General features: G+C 47.3%; 1 protein-coding gene across 1 annotated transcript in view; it reads left to right on the top strand.

Annotated features, from left to right (window-relative positions):
- Positions 1-20,965, top strand: part of LOC143815462 (interleukin-5 receptor subunit alpha-like) — a 91,235-nt gene that overhangs the window by 18,064 nt on the left and 52,206 nt on the right. The window contains exon 3 of the mRNA XM_077294675.1: positions 16,086-16,231. Coding sequence (XP_077150790.1) covers positions 16,086-16,231 — 146 coding nt within the window. The remainder of the gene's footprint in view (positions 1-16,085; positions 16,232-20,965) is intronic.

The raw sequence follows: 20,965 nt of genomic DNA, 5'->3' as shown, positions 1-20,965 counted from the left end.
ATTTGAGTGAAAAAAAATCAAAACTATAAAAGTACACATATTTGGTATCCCCACATCCGTAAAGACCCACCCTATAAAACTGTCCTACCAGTTAACCCCTTTAATGAACACCATAAAAAAAACAAGGCAAAAAACAATGCTTTATCATGATACCGCTGAACAAAAAGTGGAATAACACATGATCAAAAATACAGAAATAAATAACCATGGTACCACTAAAAGCATCATCTTGTCCTGCAAAAAACAAGCCACCATACAGCTCCATCACCAGAAAAATAAAAAAGTTATAGCTGTCAGAAAAAAGCAATGCAAAAATAATGATTTTTTACATAAAAGTGTTTTTATTGCATAAAAGCGCCAAAACATAAAAAAAGATATAAATGAGGTATCGCTGTCATTGTACTAACCCAAAGAATAAAACTGCTTTATCAATTTTACCACAAGCGGAACGATATAAATGCCCTCCCCCAAAAGAAATCATGAATTGCTGGTCTTTGCTCATTCTGCCTCACAAAAATCGGAATAAAAAGCAATGAAAAAAGTAATGTGCCTGAAAATGGTACCAACAAAAACGTCAACTCGTCCCACAAAAAACAAGGCCTCACATGACTCTGTGGAACAAATTATGGAAAAATTAAAGCTCTCAAAATATGGTGATGCAAAATCTATTTTTTGCAATAACAAGCATCTTTTAGTGTGTGACAGCTGCCAAATAAAACCCCCCGCTATAAATAGTAAATCAAACCCCCATTAATCACCGCCTTAGTTAGGGAAAAATAATAAAATAAAAAAATGTATTTCTTTCCATTTTCTTATTAGGGTTAGGGTTAGGGTAAGGGTTGGGTCTAAAGTTAGGATTAAGGTTACGGTTGGGATTAGGGTTAGGGATGGGATTAGGGTTAGGGGTGTGTTGGGGTTAGAGTTGGAGTTAGAATTTGGGGATTCCACTGTTTAGGCACATCAGGGGCTCTCCAAACGCAACATGGCGTCCGATCTCAATTCCAGCCAATTCTGTGTTGAAAAAGCCAAACGGTGCTCCTTCCCTTCCAAGCTCTGCCATGCGCCCAAACAGTGATTTACCCCCACATATGAGGTACCAGCAAACTCAAGACAAATTGCGCAACAACTTTTGGGGTCCAATTTCTCCTGTTACCCTTGGGAAAATAAAAAAAATTGGGGACTATACGATCATGTTTGTGGAAAAAATATGATTTTTTTTATTTTCACGGTCGGGCGCTATAAACTTTAGTGAAATACAAATTTCTCAGTCACCACACATCTAGATAAGTTCCTTGAGGGGTGTAGTTTCCAAAATGGGATCACTTGTGGGGGATTTCCATTGTTTAGGCACATCAGGGGCTCCCCAAATGCGACATGTCGCCCCCAGACTATTCCATCAAAATTTGCATTCCAAAATGTCACTCCTTTCCTTCCAAGCCCCGACATGTGCCCAAACAGCAGATTTCTCCCACATATGGGGTATCAGCGTACTCAGGACAAATTGGACAACAACTTTTGTCATCCAATTTCTATAAAAAATAAAATAAAAAATTGGGGACTAAACGATCCTGTTTGTGGAAAAAATATGATTTTTTTATTTTCATGCCCGGGCGCTATAAACTTTAGTGAAACACCTGGGGTTTCAAAGTTCTCACCTCACATCTAGAGTAGATAAGTACCTTGGGGGTCGAGTTTCCAAAATGGGGTCATTTGTGGGGGTTTCCAATGTTTAGGAACATCAGGGGCTCTCCAAACACGACATGGCGTCCGATCTCAATTCCAGCCAATTTTGCATTGAAAAAGTCATACTGCGCTCCTTCCCTTCCGAGCTCTGCCATGCGCCCAAACAGTGATTTACCCCACATATGGGGTATCAGCGTACTCAGGACAAATTGGACAATAACTTTTGGGGTCCTGTTACCCTTGGGAAAATTAAAATTGGAGGTGAAAAGATCATTTTTATGGAAAAAATATGATTTTTAATTTTACGGCTCTACGTTATGAACTTAGGTTCTCAATTCCAGTCAATTTTGCATTCATAAAGTCAAATGCCTCCTTCCCTTCAACCCAAACTGATGTTCCCCACCACATATAGGGTATCAACGTACTCAGGACAAATTGAACAACAAATGTTGGGGTCCAATTTCTCCTGTTACCCTTGGGAAAAAAAAATTCAATCTGAATTAATTTTTTTGTGAAAAAGTTAAATGTTCATTTTTTTTTACACATTCCAAAAATGTCTGTGAAGCACCTGAAGGGTTTATAAACTTCTTGAATGTGGTTTTGTGCTCCTTGAGGAGAGCAGTTTTTAGAATGGTGTCAATTTTGGGAATTTTCTGTCATATAGACCCCTAAAAGTGACTTTAAATGTGATGTGTAGTGTTGAGCGATACCTTCCGATATTTGAATGTATCGGTATCGTATTGGATCGGCGGATATCCAAAAAATATCGGATATCGCCAATACGATACCCGATACCAATACAAGTCAATGGGACACAAATATCGGAAGTGATCCTGGATTATTCCCAGGGTCTGAAGGAGAGGAAACTCTCCTTCAGGCCCTGGGATCCATATTCATGTAAAAAATAAAGAATAAAAATAAAAAATATGGATATACTCACCCTCGGACGGGCCCTGGCTGTCACCGCTGCAAGCGTCTGCCTCCGTTCCTAAGAATGCAGAGTGAAGGACCTTCGATGACGTGGCGGCTTGTGATTGGTCGCGTGACCGCTCATGTGACCGCTCACGCGACCAATCACAAGCCGCGACGTCATCGCAGGTCCTACACTCACTGCATTCTTAGGAACGGAGGCTGCCGGTTGCACGGCTGAGGTCTGGGTCCGTCGGAGGGGTTAGTATATCCATATTTTTTATTTTTATTCTTTATTTTTTACATGAATATGGATCCCAGGGCCTGAAGGAGAGTCTCCTCTCCTCCAGACCCTGGGAACCATACGCACAGCACATGCCTGGGAACTTATAGGAACTTCCGATACCGATTTCCGATATCACAAAAATATCGGAACTCGGTATCGGAATTCCGATATAGCGAATATCGGACGATACCCGATATTTGCAGTATCGGAATGCTCAACACTAGTGATGTGGTCCCTAAAAATTTTTTATGTAAAAATGAGAAATCGCTGGTCAAATTTGAACACTTATAACTCCCTAACAAAAAAAAAGCTGGTTCCAAAATTGGGCTGTTTTAAAGTAGACATGTTGGAAATGTTACTTATTAAGTATTTTGTGTGACATATCTCTGTGATTTAACGGCATGAAAATTCAAAGTTGGAAAATGGCGAAATCTCTCGAATTTTGAAAAAAATGGATCCGGCAACTGATGCCGCTGGATCAATTTTTTTCTCATAGACTTGTATTAGCGACGGATTGCGATGGATGGCCTCATGTTTCATCCAATGTTTGCCTGATAAATCGAAAATTGTTTGTCTGGTGGCTGGAGACGACGGACAAAGTAACGTTTTTTGTGTATGTCGAAAAATCAGACAGCGACGGATTCAGTCAAATGATAGAATCCGGCGACGGATTCATGTTTTTTTAACTGTGCATGCTATGATTTATTCAGAATCCAATTAGCCAGATCCACTAGTCGGATCTGTCAAAAAAACAAATCCGTCACATCAGTTTTTCACAATCTGCAACGGATACGTCGATCCATTGAGCCAATGGATTGTGACTGACGGCAAAAAACTGATATGTGAAAGGGGCCTTACCCAGAATAAAGCAAATTTAATTAATAGATTATGCTAACCTGATGGAGCAGTGATCAAATAACAATGTATGGGTATGAAAAACATGAACTGCTGCAGATCCACAGGTTATCCGAATGATGCAATGGATTTGGGAAGGAAAAGGTAAATATTTCCATGCTGCTCTTGAGTAGATTGAAGATCCAAGGGCATTAACCCCTTAACGACCGCCGATACGCCTTTTAACGGCGGCCGCTAAGGGTAATTAAACCACAGCGCCGTTAATTAACGGCGCTGTGGAAAAAGTGAATAGCGCCCCCCAGAGTCGGATTTTCTCTGGGGTCTCAGTTGCCGAGGGTAGCCGAGACCCCAGAGAACATGATTCAGGGGGGTTTTACCGACCCCTGAGTTGCGATCGCCGGTAATTAACCGTTTACCGGCGGTCGCAACAAAAAAAACGCGATTTGCCATTTAATTTCTCTGTCCTCCGATGTGATCGCACATCGGAGGACAGAGAAATAGTGTCCCCGATGGCCCCCAATAGCCCCCCAATACTCACCTATCTCCCCCGGTGCTCCTCGTGTCTCCCGATGGGCGCCGCCATCTTTTTTCCGGGAAAAAATGGCGGGCGCATGCGCAGTGCGCCCGCCGCCCGGCACCCGGAAGATCTTTGGGGTCTCGGCTGCCGGGGGTAGCCGAGACCCCAAAGAACATGATCGGGGTCGGTTTTTACCGACCCCTGTTTTGCGATCGCCGGTAATTAACTGTTTACCGGCGACCGCAAAAAAAAAAAAAAGAAAAAAAAAGCGATCTGTAATTCTCTGTCCTCTGATGTGATCGCACATCAGAGGACAGAGAAATAGGGGGATTCGGGGACCCTATCATACTCACCCGGTGTCCCCGGGTCCTCCTGCGTCTCCTCTTGCCGGCCGGCTTCTTCCTCTGCAAAGAAAATGGCGGGCGCATGCGCAGTGCGCCCGCCATCTGCTGCCATCTGCCGGCCGGCAGGAGAGACGAGTTGGGGCTAAAATTAGGGTTAGGGCTAGGGTTAGGGTTAGGGTTAGGGTTAGGGTTAGGGCTAGGGTTAGGGTTAGGGTTAGGGCTAGGGTTAGGGTTAGGGTTAGTGCAAGGGTTAGGGTTAGGGTTAGGGCTATGGTTAGGGTTAGGGTTAGGGCTAGGGTTAGGGCTAGGGTTGGGGCTAAATTTAGGGTTAGGGCTAGGGTTAGGGTTAGGCTACTTTCACACTAGCGTTTTTTGGCTTCCGTCGCAATGCGTCATTGGAGAAAAAACGCATCCTGCAAAAGTGCTTGCAGGATGCGTTTTTTTCTCCATTGACTTGCATTAGAGACACATTGCGACGGATGCGTCGTGCTTTGGCGGACCGTTGGCACAAAAAAAGCTACATGTAACTTTTTTTGTGCGACGTGTCCGCCATTTCCGACCGCGCATGCGCGGCCGGAACTCTGCCCCCGCCTCCTTGCACCTCACAATTGGCAGCGGATGCGTTGAAAACAGAGCATCCTCTGCACCCATTGTGCGGCGCTTACAACGCTAGCGTCGGTACGTCGGCCCAACACACTGCGATGGGCTGAGTACGACGCTAGTGTGAAAGTAGCCTTAGGGTTAGGGTTGGGGCTAAAGTTAGGGCTAGGGTTAGGGTTAAATTTAGGGTTAGGATTGGGGCTAAAGTTAGGGTTAGGGCTAGGGTTGGGGCTAAAATTAGGGTTAGGGTTAGGGTTGGGGCTAAAGTTAGGGATAGAGTTGGGATTAGGGTTAGGGTTTGGATTAGGGTTGGTATTAGGGTTACGGTTGGGATTAGGGTTACGTTTGGGATTAGGGTTGGGATTAGGGTTAGGGTTGGGATTAGGGTTAAGGTTAGGGTTGGGATTAGGGTTAGGGGTGTATTGGGATTAGGGTTAGGTTTGAGGTTAGGGTTGAGATTAGGGTTAGGGGTGTGTTGGATTTAGGGTTTTGATTAGGGTTATGGTTAGAGTTGAGATTAGGGCTGTTTTGGGGTTAGGGTTGTGATTATCGTTAGGGTTGTGATTAGGGTTAGGGGTGTGTTGGAGTTAGGGTTGGAGTTAGAATTGGGGGGTTTCCACTGTTTAGGTACATCAGGGGGTCTCCAAACACGACAGACAATTTTGCGCTAAAAAAGTCAAATGGTGCTCCCTCCCTTCTGAGCTCTGCCGTGCGCCCAAACAGTGGTTTACCCCCACATATGGGGCATCAGCGTACTCGGGATAAATTGGACAACAACTTTTGGGGTCCAATTTCTCCTGTTACCCTTGTGAAAATAAAAACTTGGGGGCTAAATATCTTTTTTGTGGGAAAAAAAATATTTTTTTATTTTCACTACTCTGCATTATAAACTTCGGTGAAGCACTTGAGCATTCAAAGTTCTCACCACATATCTAGATAAGTTCCTTGGGGGGTCTAGTTTCCAAAATGGGGTCACTTGTGGTGGGTTTCTACTGTTTAGGTACATCAGTGGCTCTGCAAACACAACATAATGCCTGCAGACCATTCTATCAAAGCCTGCATTCCAAAATGGCGCTCCTTCCCTTCCGAGCTCTTCCGTGCGCCCAAACAGTGGTTTACCCCCACATATTGGGTACCAGCATACTCAGGACAAATTGGACAACAACTTTTGGGGTCCAATTTCTCTTGTTACCCTTGTGAAAATAAAAATTTGGGGGCTAAAAAATCTTTTTTGTGGGAAAAAAATATATTTTTTATTTTCACTTCTCTGCATTATAAACGTCGGTGAAGCACTTGGGCATTCAAAGTTCTCACCACATATCTAGATAAGTTCCTTGGTTGGTCTATTTTCCAAAATGGGGTCAATTGTTGGGGGTTTCTACTGTTTAGGTACATTAGGGGTCTGCAAACGCAACATAACGCCAGCAGACAATTCTATCAAAGTCTGCATTCCAAACGGCGCTCCTTCCCTTCCGAGCTCAGCCATGCGCCCAAACAGTGGTTTACCCCCACATATGGGGTACCAGCATACTCAGGACAAATTGGTCAACAACCTTTGGTGTCCAATTTCTCTTGTTACCCTTGTGAAAATAAAAACTTGGGGGCTAAAAAATATTTTTTGTTAAAAAAATATATATTTTTTATTTTCACGACTCTGCATTATAAACTTCTGTGATGCACTTGGGCATTCAAAGTTCTCACTACACATCTAGATAAGTTCCATGGGGGGTCTAGTTTCCAAAATGGGGTCACTTTTGGGGGGTTTCTACTGTTTAGGTACATCAGGGGCTCTCCAAACGCGACATGGCGTCCGATCTCAATTCCAGTCAATTTTGCATTGAAAAGTCAAATGGCACTCCTTTGCTTCCGAGCTCAGCCATGCGCCCAAACAGTGGTTTACTCCCACATATGGGGTGTCGGCGTACTCAGGACAAATTGTACAACAACTTCTGGGGTCCATTTTCTCCTGTTACCCTTGGTAAAATAAAAATTTGGAGGCAAAAAGATCATTTTTGTAGAAAAAATGCAATTTTTTTATTTTCACGGCTCTACGTTATAAACTTCTGTGAAGCACCTGGGGGTTTAAAGTACTCACCACACATCTAGATAAGTTCCTTAAGGGGTCTAGTTTCCAAAATGGTGTCATTTGTGGGGGGTTTCCACTGTTTAGGCACATCAGGGGCTCTCCAAACGTGACATGGCGTCCGATCTCAATTCCAGCCAATTCTACATTGAAAAAGTAAAACGACACTCCTTCTATTCCAAGCTCTGCGGTGCGCCCGAACAGTGGTTTACCCCCACATATGGGGTATCGACATACTCAGGAGAAATTGCACAACAACTTTTGTGGTATAATTTCTCCTGTTACCCTTGTAAAAATAAAAATTTTGGGGCAAAAAGATCATTTTTGTAGAAAAAATGCGATTTTTTTATTTTCACGGCTCTACGTTATAAACTTCTGTGAAGCACTTGGGGGTTCAAAGTGCTCACCACACATCTAGATAAGTTCCATAAGGGGTCTAGTTTCCAAAATGGTATCACTTGTGGGGGGTTTCCACTGTTTAGGCACATCAGGGGCTCTCCAAACGCGACATGGCATCCGATCTCAATTCCAGCCAATTCTGCATTGAAAAAGTCAAACGGTGCTCCTTCACTTCCAAGCTCTGCGGTGCGCCCAAAAAGTGGTTTACCCCCACATATGGGGTATCGACGTACTCAGGAGAAATTGCACAACAACTTTTGTGGTCTAATTTCTCCTGTTACCCTTGTGAAAATAAGAATTTGTGGGCGAAAATATCATTTTTGTGAAAACAAATGCGATTTTTTATTTTCACGGCTCTACGTTATAAACTTCTGTGAAGCACTTGGGGGTTCAAAGTGCTCTCCACACATCTAGATAAGTTCCTTAAGGGGTCTAGTTTCCAAAATGGTGTCACTTTTGGGGGGTTTCCACTGTTTAGACACATTAGGGGCTCTCCAAACGCGACATGGCGTCCGATCTCAATTCCAGCCAATTCTGCATTGAAACAGTCAAACGGCGCTCCTTCACTTCCAAGCTCTGCGGTGCGCCCAAACAGTGGTTTACCTCCACATATGGGGTATCGGCGTACTCAGGAGAAATTGCACAACAAAATTTGTGGTTAAATTTCTGTTTTTACACTTGTGAAAATTAAAAAAATGGTTCTGAAGTAAAATGTTTGCAAAAAAAAGTTAAATGTTCATTTTTTTCTTCCACATTGTTTCAGTTCCTGTGAAGTACATAAAGGGTTAATAAACTTCTTGAATGTGGTTTTGAGCAGCTTGAGGGGTGCAGTTTTTAAAATGGTGTCACACTTGGTTATTTTCTATCATATAGACCCCTCAAAATGACTTCAAAGGTGATGCGGTCCCTAAAAAAAACATGGTGTTGTAAAAATGAGAAATTGCTGGTCAACTTTTAACCCTTATAACTCCCTAACAAAAAAAAATTTGGTTTCCAAAATTGTGCTGATGTAAAGTGGACATGTGGGAAATGTTATTTATTAACTATTTTTCATGACATATCTCTCTGATTTAAGGGCATAAAAATACAAAGTTTGAAAATTGCAAAATTTTAAATTTTTTTGCCATATTTCCATTTTTTTCATAAATAATCGCAAGTAATATCGAAGAAATGTTACCACTATCTTGAAGTACAATATGTCACGAAAAAACAATCTCAGAATCAGCGGGATCCGATAAAGCGTTCCAGAGTTATAACCTCATAAAATGACAGTGGTCAGAATTGTAAAAATTGGCTCGGTCATTAAGTACCAAATTGGCTCTGTCACTAAGGGGTTAAGGTACCTTCACATTAAGCGACACTGCAGCGATAGCGACAACGATGCCGATCGCTGCAGCGTCGCTGTTTGATCGCTGGAGAGCTGTCACACAGACCGCTCTCCAGCGACCAACGATGCCGAGGTCCCCGGGTAACCAGGGTAAACATCGGGTTACTAAGCGCAGGGCCGCGCTTAGTAACCCAATGTTTACCCTGGTTACCAGCGTAAAATGTAAAAAACAAACACTACATACTTACATTCGCGTCCCCCGGCGTCCGCTTCCTGCACTGACTGAGCGCCGGCCCTAACAGCAGAGCGGTGACGTCACTGCTGTGCTGTACTTTCACTTTCACTTTACGGCGCTCAGTCAGTGTGGGAAGCGGACGCCGGGGGACGCGAATGTAAGTATGTAGTGTTTGTTTTTTTTACATTTTACACTGGTAACCAGGGTAAACATCGGGTTACTAAGCGCGGCCCTGCGCTTAGTAACCCGATGTTTACCCTGGTTACCAGTGTAAAACATCGCTGGCATCGTTGCTTTTGGTGTCAAACACGACGATACACGCCGGTCTGATGACCAAATAAAGTTCTGAACTTTGTTCAACGACCAGCGATATCACAGCAGGATCCTGATCGCTGCTGCGTGTCAAACACAACGATATCGCTATCCAGGACGCTGCAACGTCACGGATCGCTAGCGATATCGTTTAGTGTGAAGGTACCTTAAGTTTGTATAAATGCTCTTTTTAATCTACGGCTTTCAAAGTACACACACTTCTCCTTCAGGATATAACCTGGCCAAATCCTGAAGAAGAAGTGAGTGTACTTTGAAATGCCTAGATTAAAAACCGCATTTATACTAACTCCTGGCTTTGGATCTTCAATCTACTCATCAGCAGAGTGGAAATATCCCTACAGCAGTGTAAGCTTCTCTGCTCCCTTCCCCCATACTAAGACTCTATTTACTCTCTTGCTGTATGAGAACAACATTGCAAAGACTGATCGATAATAAAGAAAAGTTTAGTTATTTGTTAATTCTAGTAATTCACTGGCTATGTCTTCTCAGATTGTAGAAATTCTCCTTTTTCTTCTCCATCCATGCCAGATTGATATGACAATTTCTCCTGAAGAATGCAAAGGCAACTCCTGTGCAAATATTTCCAGCCTATGTAACACCAGAAATAAATTCCGAACACAGATACATCATCATGACTTTATAAAGCACTCATAGTATTAGCCTGTGCCCCTATAATCCTCTTATAACCCCTTGTACCTATATTCATCTCATAGTCTTGTGCCAGCCTATGCCTCTATATACGCCTTAATATCTAATTCTATCCTGTGCCCCCTATACACTAAGGCTGCCAGCATGTGTCCCTGTAAAACGCTCATATCCCTGTCATACCCTCATGGACTAATGCCAATTGTGCTCTTACAAACCCCTTATTGCTCTGTGAGTTGAGTCCAATGTATACAATTACCATATATCAGTCTACGTGCATAGAAGGTATATCAGGATGCCTTAATTCCCTAAAACTCCCACTCATATAAGGCAACAGTATTGATAAATGGTCTTTATTTTAAATGTCCTTACATAATTTTCACCCAGACTTGCTTCAAAAATTAGAACTGAAAACTCAGTGTTCTTTATGCGCTGCTCCACCTTCCAATATTATTCTTCATTTCCAAAGAATCAGGAGACCTTGAATGGAGACATGGCAAGGGTGAATGTTGCATTAAAAAGGGTGGGATTGGGAGTAGTAAAGTAAGATAGCTTTTACCGTGTTTGAAAAAACTTAGTGCAGAACACAACATTTTTGCTTTTGTTTTCTGCAACCCTTCATGAGATCTACAGGATGTGAGTCACATTGTGCTGCCGTTGAGAAATTCAAGTCTTCTGGACACTGCAAACAAGTCTGATGACATTTCTGTTCAGACAATATTGCTTAATTGTTTATAAATGAATGCTAAACTTACAGTAGATACAGAAGAAAGTTAAATAAATCTATGGATCTAAGGAAGGAGTAATAAAATTTAGAAAATTCTGAATCACTCATTACTAGAGATAAGCGGACACCTGGATGCTGGGGTCCAGTGGGTTTGGCTGAACAGTAACAAAAAGTTTGTTCTTGGGTGCAAGAAAAATACCCACACCCGAACCCAAACCTGGACCCCATTCACTTGATTAAGGGGCCCAAACATCCAGTGTTTGCCACGCTGTCATGTGCATGACAGCTCGACAAACACCTACTCTGATCGGCTGTGAAATCATCCCCATCGGTCAGAGAGCCGCAGTTCCCATGCTGTCAAAAGACAGCATGAGCGCTCAGCTGTGATTGGAGGTATATGGTGTCGGCTGATGGGACTACAGCTTTCATCATCCGACACCTGCTGCCGCTAATAACAGCGAGAGCAGAAGCGGCTGAAGCTGCATTCCCAGCCGAGCTGAACTGCGGTGACATCTCACGGTGCTAGTTGCGATCTCACAACCAGTTTCTGAGGCTGTTCTCGCAGCAGTTCAGTCACCAGTGGTTCTCAGTCTGAACGGTCGCATCTTGGCACTGTTCAGGCTGAAAGCTGTTTATCCCCAGACATGGATGGTGGCGTGGGAAAGAATGACAGACAGGTATGGTATATTGTTGATTTTTATTTCAGTTTTATTATAGGAGAACGAAGGCTTCAGTAGAATAGATGTTAGGTGAGTATAACTGTTTGTTATTTTGAAATAAAAATTTAAAAGTGTGTTTTGTTTTATTTCTAATAAAATACTTTATTCTGGCTGTGTCGATTTACCATACAACTATAGGATCAGTAACGGAGAGGTGCCTTACAGTTGTCTCTCCATTACTAAGCTATGGGCTTGAAGTCACCTAACAATACAAAGGTGACATCAACCCCATAAATATTAACCCCACTTACCACCACTACAGGGTAAGTGGGAAGAGCCGGAAAGTGCTAGATTTGGCGCATCTAATAGATGTGCCTTTTCTGGGCAGCTGCGGGCTGCTATTTTTAGGCAGGGGGGGGCAATATCAAATCTGGCTCCCAGCTGTCTTCTTTAGGAAGGCTAATTATCAAAAATGGGGGGATCCCATGTGGTCTCTATTCTTGATAACCAGCCTTGCCGAAGATGACAGCTGTGGGTTGCAGCTCCCAGCTGTGAGTTTTCCCTGGCTATGAAAAATCACAGGAGAACCCATGACATTTGTCTTTTTAATTATTTATTTACGGCACAGGATCTGGCTAATGAATACACCCATCAGTGGCTCCTGCTCTCGCTATTATTAGCGGCAACAGGTGTCGGATGAAGGGAGCTGTAGTCCCATCAGCCGACACCAGTGACCGGAGGTAAACTATATACTTCCGATCACAGCTGAGCATTCACACTGTCTTTTAACAGCGTGGGAACGACTGCTCTCTGCCCAGAGGGGATGATTTCACCGCCGGTCAAAAGCACTGTTTGCCACGCTGTCACTGCTTAGCATGACATATTTCTAATAATACCAATAATATTGCTATATAGGAAGTTAATTATTAGAATATCAACATAATAATATTGCACTATTACAGATAAATGCCAACAAACCATAACCAAATATTACCAGCATATTATTATTATTATTATTTATTATTATAGCGCCATTTATTCCATGGCGCTTTACATGTGAGGAGGTGTATACATAATAAAAACAGGTACAATAATCTTGAACAATACAAGTCACAACTGGTACAGGAGGAGAGAGGACCCTGCCCGCGAGGGCTCACAATCTACAAGGGATGGGTGAGGATACAGTAGGTGAGGATAGAGCTCGTCGTGCAGTGGTTTGGTCGATCGGTGGTTACTGCAGGTTGTAGGCTTGCCGGAAGAGGTACGTCTTCAGGTTCTTTTTGAAGGTTTCGATGGTAGGTGAGAGTCTGATATGGTGTGGTAGAGAGTTCCAGAGTATTCCAATTTGGCACGATTCACACCCTGACTGTCACCCCTATGTCACGGATCGGGGTGACCTTAGGTCAACAGATGGCTATCACATGTGCAGGGGGGCTTATCTTAGTTATCCCTCCACTGCTAACAATGTGACGAAAACACACACAAGGTTATTGACCTATCGATTTACAGAAGGGGCTTATTTTAGTTATCCCACTGCTCTACAATGTACCATGAACTGCAGGGATTTATGTATATCCCGCTTTACCATTCCACTTGAGAACTTGCAGCTCTCTGGCACCCCCCCTTACCCTCAGGTCAGACTAGGTACTGCCTGCTTTGTACTGGCTGTTGGGCATGCTGCGGCGAGGGCGATATAACTACTCCCACTCAGGCAGCAACAATAATTATCAACGCCGCCGTCGCCACAACAACTCCGAAATACACAGAACAAGGTAAGCTGCCACCAGCTTTGATTAAACGGGTCCGAAGCCAACCCAAAACAGTAGCGTAATTCCCTTCTGAAGACTTAGGGTACGTTTTAGAGCAGGAAGAACGAAACTAGTAATTTAAATATTTTACTCCGAAAGATTAGGCAGTGTTTATCAAAATATTACAACTTTTGTTACAATACGAGACAATTGGAAGTATGTACACAGTAATTATAAAATAACAGGGATTAAATGAGAAATTGACACTTACATGTGTTCAGATCATTTCAGGCAAAACCAGGCTAGTGGGCGGAGCTCCAAATATCCCAGTTCATCAGGGCTGGCAGTAAGAGCTCCTCAGGTAAGACATATACAATACTAATAATATCACCATATTGATCGTTAAAGGGGTTGAAGTTAAAGTCGATGTAACTTTAGACTTCTGAATCCTCATAGTGTACACTGTGAGGATTTTCCGCTGCCGGACACTTTCCAACTAATTGTACTCAGCTTTACTAGTTTCACTTGTATTGACCGAAGTTGTGCACGTCTAGTTGACACGTGACCACATGCATGCAAATCACATACCTTCAGTAACATGATCAGGGGCGTAACTACAGTTGGTGCGAGAGTTGCAATTGCACCCGGTCCCTGGAGCCTGGGGGGCCCAAGAAGTCCCTCTGGCCTAAATAAAAAGACCAATGCTATTACAGACTTGAAATAATTGGGGGTCCCATTAGAGCTTTTGCTTTGGGGCCCATGCTGTTCAAGTTATGCCACAGCACATGATCACTAACTTCCAATGCCAGCACTGGAGTCCTCAGTCAACCCCATACAACATACAACAACCCCATTCCCATACAACCCTCTGTATATAAAATAAATCCCTATACTCTCTTAATCCAGACACTTCATGCTCCACATCGTTTGACTCCACTTCTATCCATTCATGCAGTGGATGCTGGCAGCCCAATGTGACGTCATTGCACCCTTGACATCCCCTGTTGGTGATGGATATGGCAGGTCACAGACAGAAGGGACGCCCACGGCCTGCTGGGGTAAGTGACAGAGCCAGCGACTTTGTGCTCCTTCACAACTCTTAACAGTATGGGCGTCTTAAGGATGCAGATTTTGATAACAATGTAGCAGACAAGGCAGCCAACAACCAGACAGGCCCTTCTGGCATTTGCCAGAATTGCCAGATGGCCAGTCTGGCCCTGATCACATGCACAGCTCTTGAAGGCTAACACAGTGCAGATTAAGAAGGCAATGAATCCCTGGATGGAGGTTTATATCTTCAGCCTTTTTGCCTTTGTATTGGATGCAGTGATAGTACAGGGAACATGTGAGCAACAAAATTACAAGGTCTTCAAAATGAGACATCAAGCCTGTCCTCCCGGGATTATAGTGTGGGCTGAAATATATAGTAGCCATAACTCACTAGATTTCATTTCAGGCACACTGTTTCATGTTACATTTATTTGGTCATGGAACTAATGCCAGGTCACATATTGATCGTCCTATTGTGAGCAGCCTGCGTCACCTAAATTTGGTGTCATAGCCTAGTCTTGTCTCCCATCAAGAACATTCTGGATGTCATTGGTCAGCAATTACAATGGGAGCTGCTAGCAGCAGATCTTACTGATCAAGTACATTCAGTGTGGCAGAACATTCCCAATACATTCATTAGTAAAACTTTGATAGCAGCCAAGGGGTGTAAGTGTGTGGCACTCATACACAATAATGAATATATCAAGGTTTTGAATGTTTTGGCTTCTTTTTTCGTCATTTGCTTATCATTAACTGGTTTATCCTTCCTGTGATTTCTATAATTCCATGACATTTTCTTCTTTGTGCTGCAATTTTCCATTGATCACGCATGTGATTGTGTGTGTATGAGAGTGTATTTATGATTTAGTCAGATTTTGTGTGAATTCAAATACTTCCACATCAAACTCACCCAGCCATGCTTTTATGGCTCTTGCTTTGGGCACTGGGGCGCAGTCAAACTAGAACAGAATGGCGCTTTCCACAAACTTGAAAGTATACAGTTGTCCAAATGTCTTGGTATGCTGAAGTATTAAGTTTTCCTATCACTGGAACTAAGGGGCCCAAACCATCCTCATAGTATTATCTCTCCTCCACCAAACTTTTCAGTTGTCATAGTGCATTCAGGCAGGTAAGTTTCTACTGGCATATGAACAAATCGGATTTCTCCACCAGACTGTCAAATAGAGAAGCTTGATTCTTCACTCAACAGAAGATGTGTCCACTGCTCCAGAGTCCAGTGTTGGCATGCTATGGAAACCTATGCCACAAAGCTGATGGTGCAGTTTTTGTGCTGATGTTGATGCTAGTGGAGATTTGTAACTCTACAGAGTGTTGACTGGTTTGCAGAGTCAGTAGGATATTGGTGACTTTTATGCACCATGTGCCTCAGCACTTCTCAACCCTGCTCTGAAACTTCAGTTCTCTGCCACTTTGTGGCTGAATTAATGTGATTTTGCTTTCCAATAGTACCATTCACTCACAGATGTTTGTGGCATATTTAGAAGGGAAAAATCATTAACTGACTTGTTACACCCGTGGAATCTTAATACAATACCACAAGCTAATTCAGCGATCTCTTTTGAATGATATACTGTTTTCTATTATAAATTTTTATTATTTCTTCCATTATTTTTTGCCATTACAATAATTATTAATATTATCATACAATAATAATTTATTCGCAGTTATGCTTAAAAAGCCAAATGTGACAATATCAAATGGTGGATTCAATTCTATCAATATTTCCTGGGATGCAGAAGAAAGTGCAGAAAAAGGACATTTTACTGTTTGCTATTATTTGTCCTATCGATATCTGGATAAAGAAAAACAGGTGCAGATTATTTTTATTTTAACTGTATTCTTTTTAAGTTATACTTTATTGTTATCTTTGCTTGGAGAGTTTAAAGTACAGTTAATTACGTTATAAAATACATCACAGTTATACAATTATAAATTACACTAGATGGCAGCCCGATTCTAAAGAATCGGGAGTCTAGAATCCATATATACTTTATTTATTCAAATGTAAGAATAATACAATTAATAAATAATAGTAAGAAAGAACAAAAAATGGCTGCACTCACCAGCTCTTGACAATTCTTGACAGTACGGCACATTTCTGATTGGTCGCTCGCGGCAGGCGGCAACCAATCAGAAAAGTGCCGCGCACCACGAAGGCATATATCTTTGTCCACCCTGAGCGGGTGTAGGACGCTGGTGACGTCACTTATCTCCGGACATTATCTCCGGACAAAGCCACGGAAGTTGGCACAAATTGCCGGAAGTAGTATTCTAGGCAATTATATATTAGATTTTAATGTTATCAGTGTTTACCTTTGAACGTTTATATTGTATTGTCCTGTCACCAGCCATGTGTACGATTATCGGCCGAAAGCCTCTCTGGAACCAATAATCACCCCATGTAAAGGTATCTTTATAAGTTAAAGATTCAGAATACTATGACTTTTATCATATCCTGAACAGTCAAGTTTTTTATGAACCGTTAAGGTTTTCTGGTTGAAGTAAAAAAAACTCTGAGTGTTTACAGTTTGAAACCATAAAATGTTGAAAAATTATGTCATTCTTGAGTATATCACTCAATGGTGCTCATAAACGTGTCAAATTTGATCTATAATATACTTTAATATACGTTACTTTAATCTTTAATATACTTAAGAACAGGGCCCCAGACATCACACAGGGGGTCTGAAACACCGCACAGTGGTCCAAAATATCGCTGTGCTCTGCCTGGGGCCCCATATGCTGCCTGGGGCCCCTGTGCTCTGCCTGGAGCCCCATATGCTGCCTGGGGCCCCTGTGCTCTGCTTGGGGCCCCTGTGCTCTGCCTGGGGCCCCATGTTCTGCCTGGGGCCCCTGTGCTCTGCCTGGGGCCACTGTGCTCTGCCTGGGGCCCCATATGCTGCCTGGGGCCCCTGTGCTCTACCTGGGACCACTGTGCTCTGCATGGGGCCCCATATGCTGCCTGGGGCCCCTGTGCTCTGCCTGGGGCCCCTGTGCTCTGCCTGGGGACCCATGTTCTGCCTGGGGCCACTGTGCTCTGCCTGGGGCCCCATAGGCTGCCTGGTGCCCCTGTGCTCTGCCTGGGACCACTGTGCTCTGCCTGGGGCCCTATATGCTGCCTGGGGCCCCTGTGCTCTGCCTGGGGCCCCTGTGCTCTGCCTGGGGCCCCATGTTCTGCCTGGGGCCCCTGTGCTCTGCCTGGGGCCACTGTGCTCTGCCTGGGGCCCCATGTTCTGCCTGGGGCCACTGTGCTCTGCCTGGGGCCCCATAAGCTGCCTGGGGCCCCTGTGCTCTGCCTGGGACCACTGTGCTCTGCCTGGGGCCCCATATGCTGCCTGGGGCCCCTGTGCTCTGCCTGGGGCCACTGTGCTCTGCCTGGGGCCCCATATGCTGCCTGGGGCCACTGTGCTCTGCCTGGGGCCCCATATGCTGCCTGGGTCCCCTGTGCTCTGCCTGGGGCCCCATATGCTGCCTGGGGCCCCTGTGCTCTGCCTGGGGCCCCTGTGCTCTGCCTGGGGCCCCATGTTCTGCCTGGGGCCCCTGTGCTCTGCCTGGGGCCACTGTGCTCTGCCTGGGGCCCCACATGCTGCCTGGGGCCCCTGTGCTCTGCCTGGGGCCCATATGCTGCCTGGGGCCAATGTGCTCTGCCTGGGGCCCCTGTGCTCTGCCTGGGGCCCCATATGCTGCCTGGGGCCCCTGTGCTCTGCCTGGGGCCCCTGTGCTCTGCCTGGGTCCCCATGTTCTGCCTGGGGCCCCTGTGCTCTGCCTGGGGCCACTGTGCTCTGCCTGGGGCCCCATATGCTGCCTGGGGCCCCTGTGCTCTGCCTGGGGCCCCATATGCTGCCTGGGGCGCCTGTGCTCTGCCTGGGGCCACTGTGCTCTGCCTGGGGCCCCATAGGCTGCCTGGGGCCCCTGTGCTCTGCCTGGGACCACTGTGCTCTGCCTGGGGCCCCATATGCTGCCTGGGGCCCCTGTGCTCTGCCTGGGGCCCCATATGCTGCCTGGGGCCCCTGTGCTCTGCCTGGGGCCACTGTGCTCTGCCTGGGGCCCCATATGCTGCCTGGGGCCCCTGTGCTCTGCCTGGGGCCCCTGTGCTCTGCCTGGGGCCCCTGTGCTGTGCCTGGGGCCACTGTGCTCTGCCTGGGGCCCCATAGGCTGCCTGGGGCCCCTGTGCTCTGCCTGGGACCACTGTGCTCTGCCTGGGGCCCCATATGCTGCCTGGGGCCCCTGTGCTCTGCCTGGGGCCACTGTGCTCTGCCTGGGGCCCCATATGCTGCCTGGGGCCCCTGTGCTCTGCCTGGGTGTAGGACACTGGTGACGTCACTTATCTCCGGACATTAGCTCCGGACATTAGCTCCGGACATTATCTCCGGACATTATCTCCGGACATTATCTCCGGACATTAGCTCCGGACAAAGCCACGGAAGTTGGCACAAATTGCAGGAAGTAGTATTCTAGGCAATTATATATTAGATGGGCATTTCCTGAAGGAAATACATGGTGCTTGAACAGCGCTACCAGCTTTACAGCAGCACTTTTCACACACGGGACTGGGGGGCGCGCTTACTTTTGCACCCGGGGCCGGGGGCGTGCTTACTTTTGCACCCGGGGGCGCACTTACTTTTGCACCCGGAGGCGCACTTACTTTTGCACCCGGGGGCGCACTTACTTTTGCACCCGGGGGCGCACTTACTTTTGCACCCGGGGGCGCACTTACTTTTGCACCCGGGGGCGCACTTACTTTTGCACCCGGGGGCGCACTTACTTTTGCACCCGGGGGCGCACTTACTTTTGCACCCGCGGGCGCACTTACTTTAGGGGCCGCACTTACTTTTGGTGGGCGGGGCTCCTCGGCCTCCGATTTGGTTGGTGGGGCCCCTCGTCCTCCGATTTGGTGGGTGGGGACGCTCGGCCTCCGATTTGGTGGGCGGGGACCGGCCTCCGATTTGGTGGGCGGGGACCCTCGGCCTCCGATTTGGTGGGCGGGGACCCTCGACCTCCGATTTGGTGGGCGGGGACCCTCGGCCTCCGCTTTGGTGGGCGGGGCTCCTCGGCCTCCGATTTGGTGGGCGGGGTCCCTCTGCCTCCGATTTGGTGGGCGGGGACCCTCGGCCTCCGCTTTGGTTGGCGGGGCCCCACGGCCTCCGATTTGGTGGGCGGGGTCCTTCTGCCTCCGCTTTGGTGGGCGGGGCCGCTCGGCCTTCGATTTGGTGGGCGGGGCTCCTCGGCCTCCGATTTGGTGGACGGGGACCCTCGGCCTCCGACTTGGTAGGCGGGGCCCCACGGCCTCCGATTTGGTGGGCGGGGACCCTCGGCCTCCAATTTGGTGTGCGGGGACCCTCGGCCTCCGATTTGGTGGGCGGGGACCCTCGGCCTCCGATTTGGTGGGCGGGGCCCCTCGGCCTCCGATTTGGTGGGCGGGGCCCCTCGGCCTCCGATGTGGTGGTCGGGGCCCCTCGGCCTCCGCTTTGGTGGGCGGGGCCGGGCCCCTCGGCCTCCGCTTTGGTGGGCGGGGCCGCTCGGCTTTCGATTTGTTGGGCGGGGCTCCTCGGCCTCCGATTTGGTTGGCGGGGCCCCTCGGCCTCCGATTTGGTTGGTGGGGCCCCTTATCCTCCGATTTGGTGGGCGGGGACTCTCGGCCTCCGATTTGGTGGGCGGGGACCCTTGACCTCCGATTTGGTGGGCGGGGACCCTCGGCCTCCGATTTGGTGGGCGGGGCTCCTCGGCCTCCGATTTGGTGGGCGGGGTCCCTCTGCCTCCGATTTGGTGGGCAGGGACCCTCGGCCTCCGCTTTGGTTGGCGGGGCCCCACGGCCTCCGATTTGGTGGGCGGGGTCCCTCTGCCTCCGCTTTGGTGGGCGGGGCCGCTCAGCCTTCGATTTGGTGGGCGGGGCTCCTCGGCCTCCGATTTGGTGGGCGGGGACCCTCGGCCTCCGATTTGGTAGGCGGGGCCCCACGGCCTCCGATTTGGTGGGCGGGGACCCTCGGCCTCCAATTTGGTGTGCGGGGACCCTCGGCCTCCGATTTGGTGGGCGGGGACCCTCGGCCTCCAATTTGGTGGGCGGGGCCCCTCGGCCTCCGATGTGGTGGTCGGGGCCCCTCGGCCTCCGATTTGGTGGGCGGGGCCCCTCGGCCTCCGATGTGGTGGTCGGGGCCCCTCGGCCTCCGATTTGGTGGGCGGGGCCCCTCGGCCTCCGATGTGGTGGTCGGGGCCCCTCGGCCTCCGATTTGGTGGGCGGGGCCCCTCGGCCTCCGATGTGGTGGTCGGGGCCCCTCGGCCTCCGCTTTGGTGGGCGGGGCCGGGCCCCTCGGCCTCCGCTTTGGTGGGCGGGGCCGCTCGGCCTTCGATTTGTTGGGCGGGGCTCCTCGGCCTCCGATTTGGTTGGCGGGGCCCCTCGGCCTCCGATTTGGTTGGTGGGGCCCCTTATCCTCCGATTTGGTGGGTGGGGACTCTCGGCCTCCGATTTGGTGGGCGGGAACCCTCGGCCTCCGATTTGGTGGGCGGGGACCCTCGGCCTTTGATTTGGTTGGCGGGGCCACTCGGC

Source organism: Ranitomeya variabilis, chromosome 3, assembly GCF_051348905.1.
Source record: "Ranitomeya variabilis isolate aRanVar5 chromosome 3, aRanVar5.hap1, whole genome shotgun sequence".
Classification (NCBI taxonomy): domain Eukaryota; kingdom Metazoa; phylum Chordata; class Amphibia; order Anura; family Dendrobatidae; genus Ranitomeya; species Ranitomeya variabilis.
Note: the sequence above shows the minus strand (reverse complement) of the source record. Positions and strands in the feature narration are given on the sequence as shown.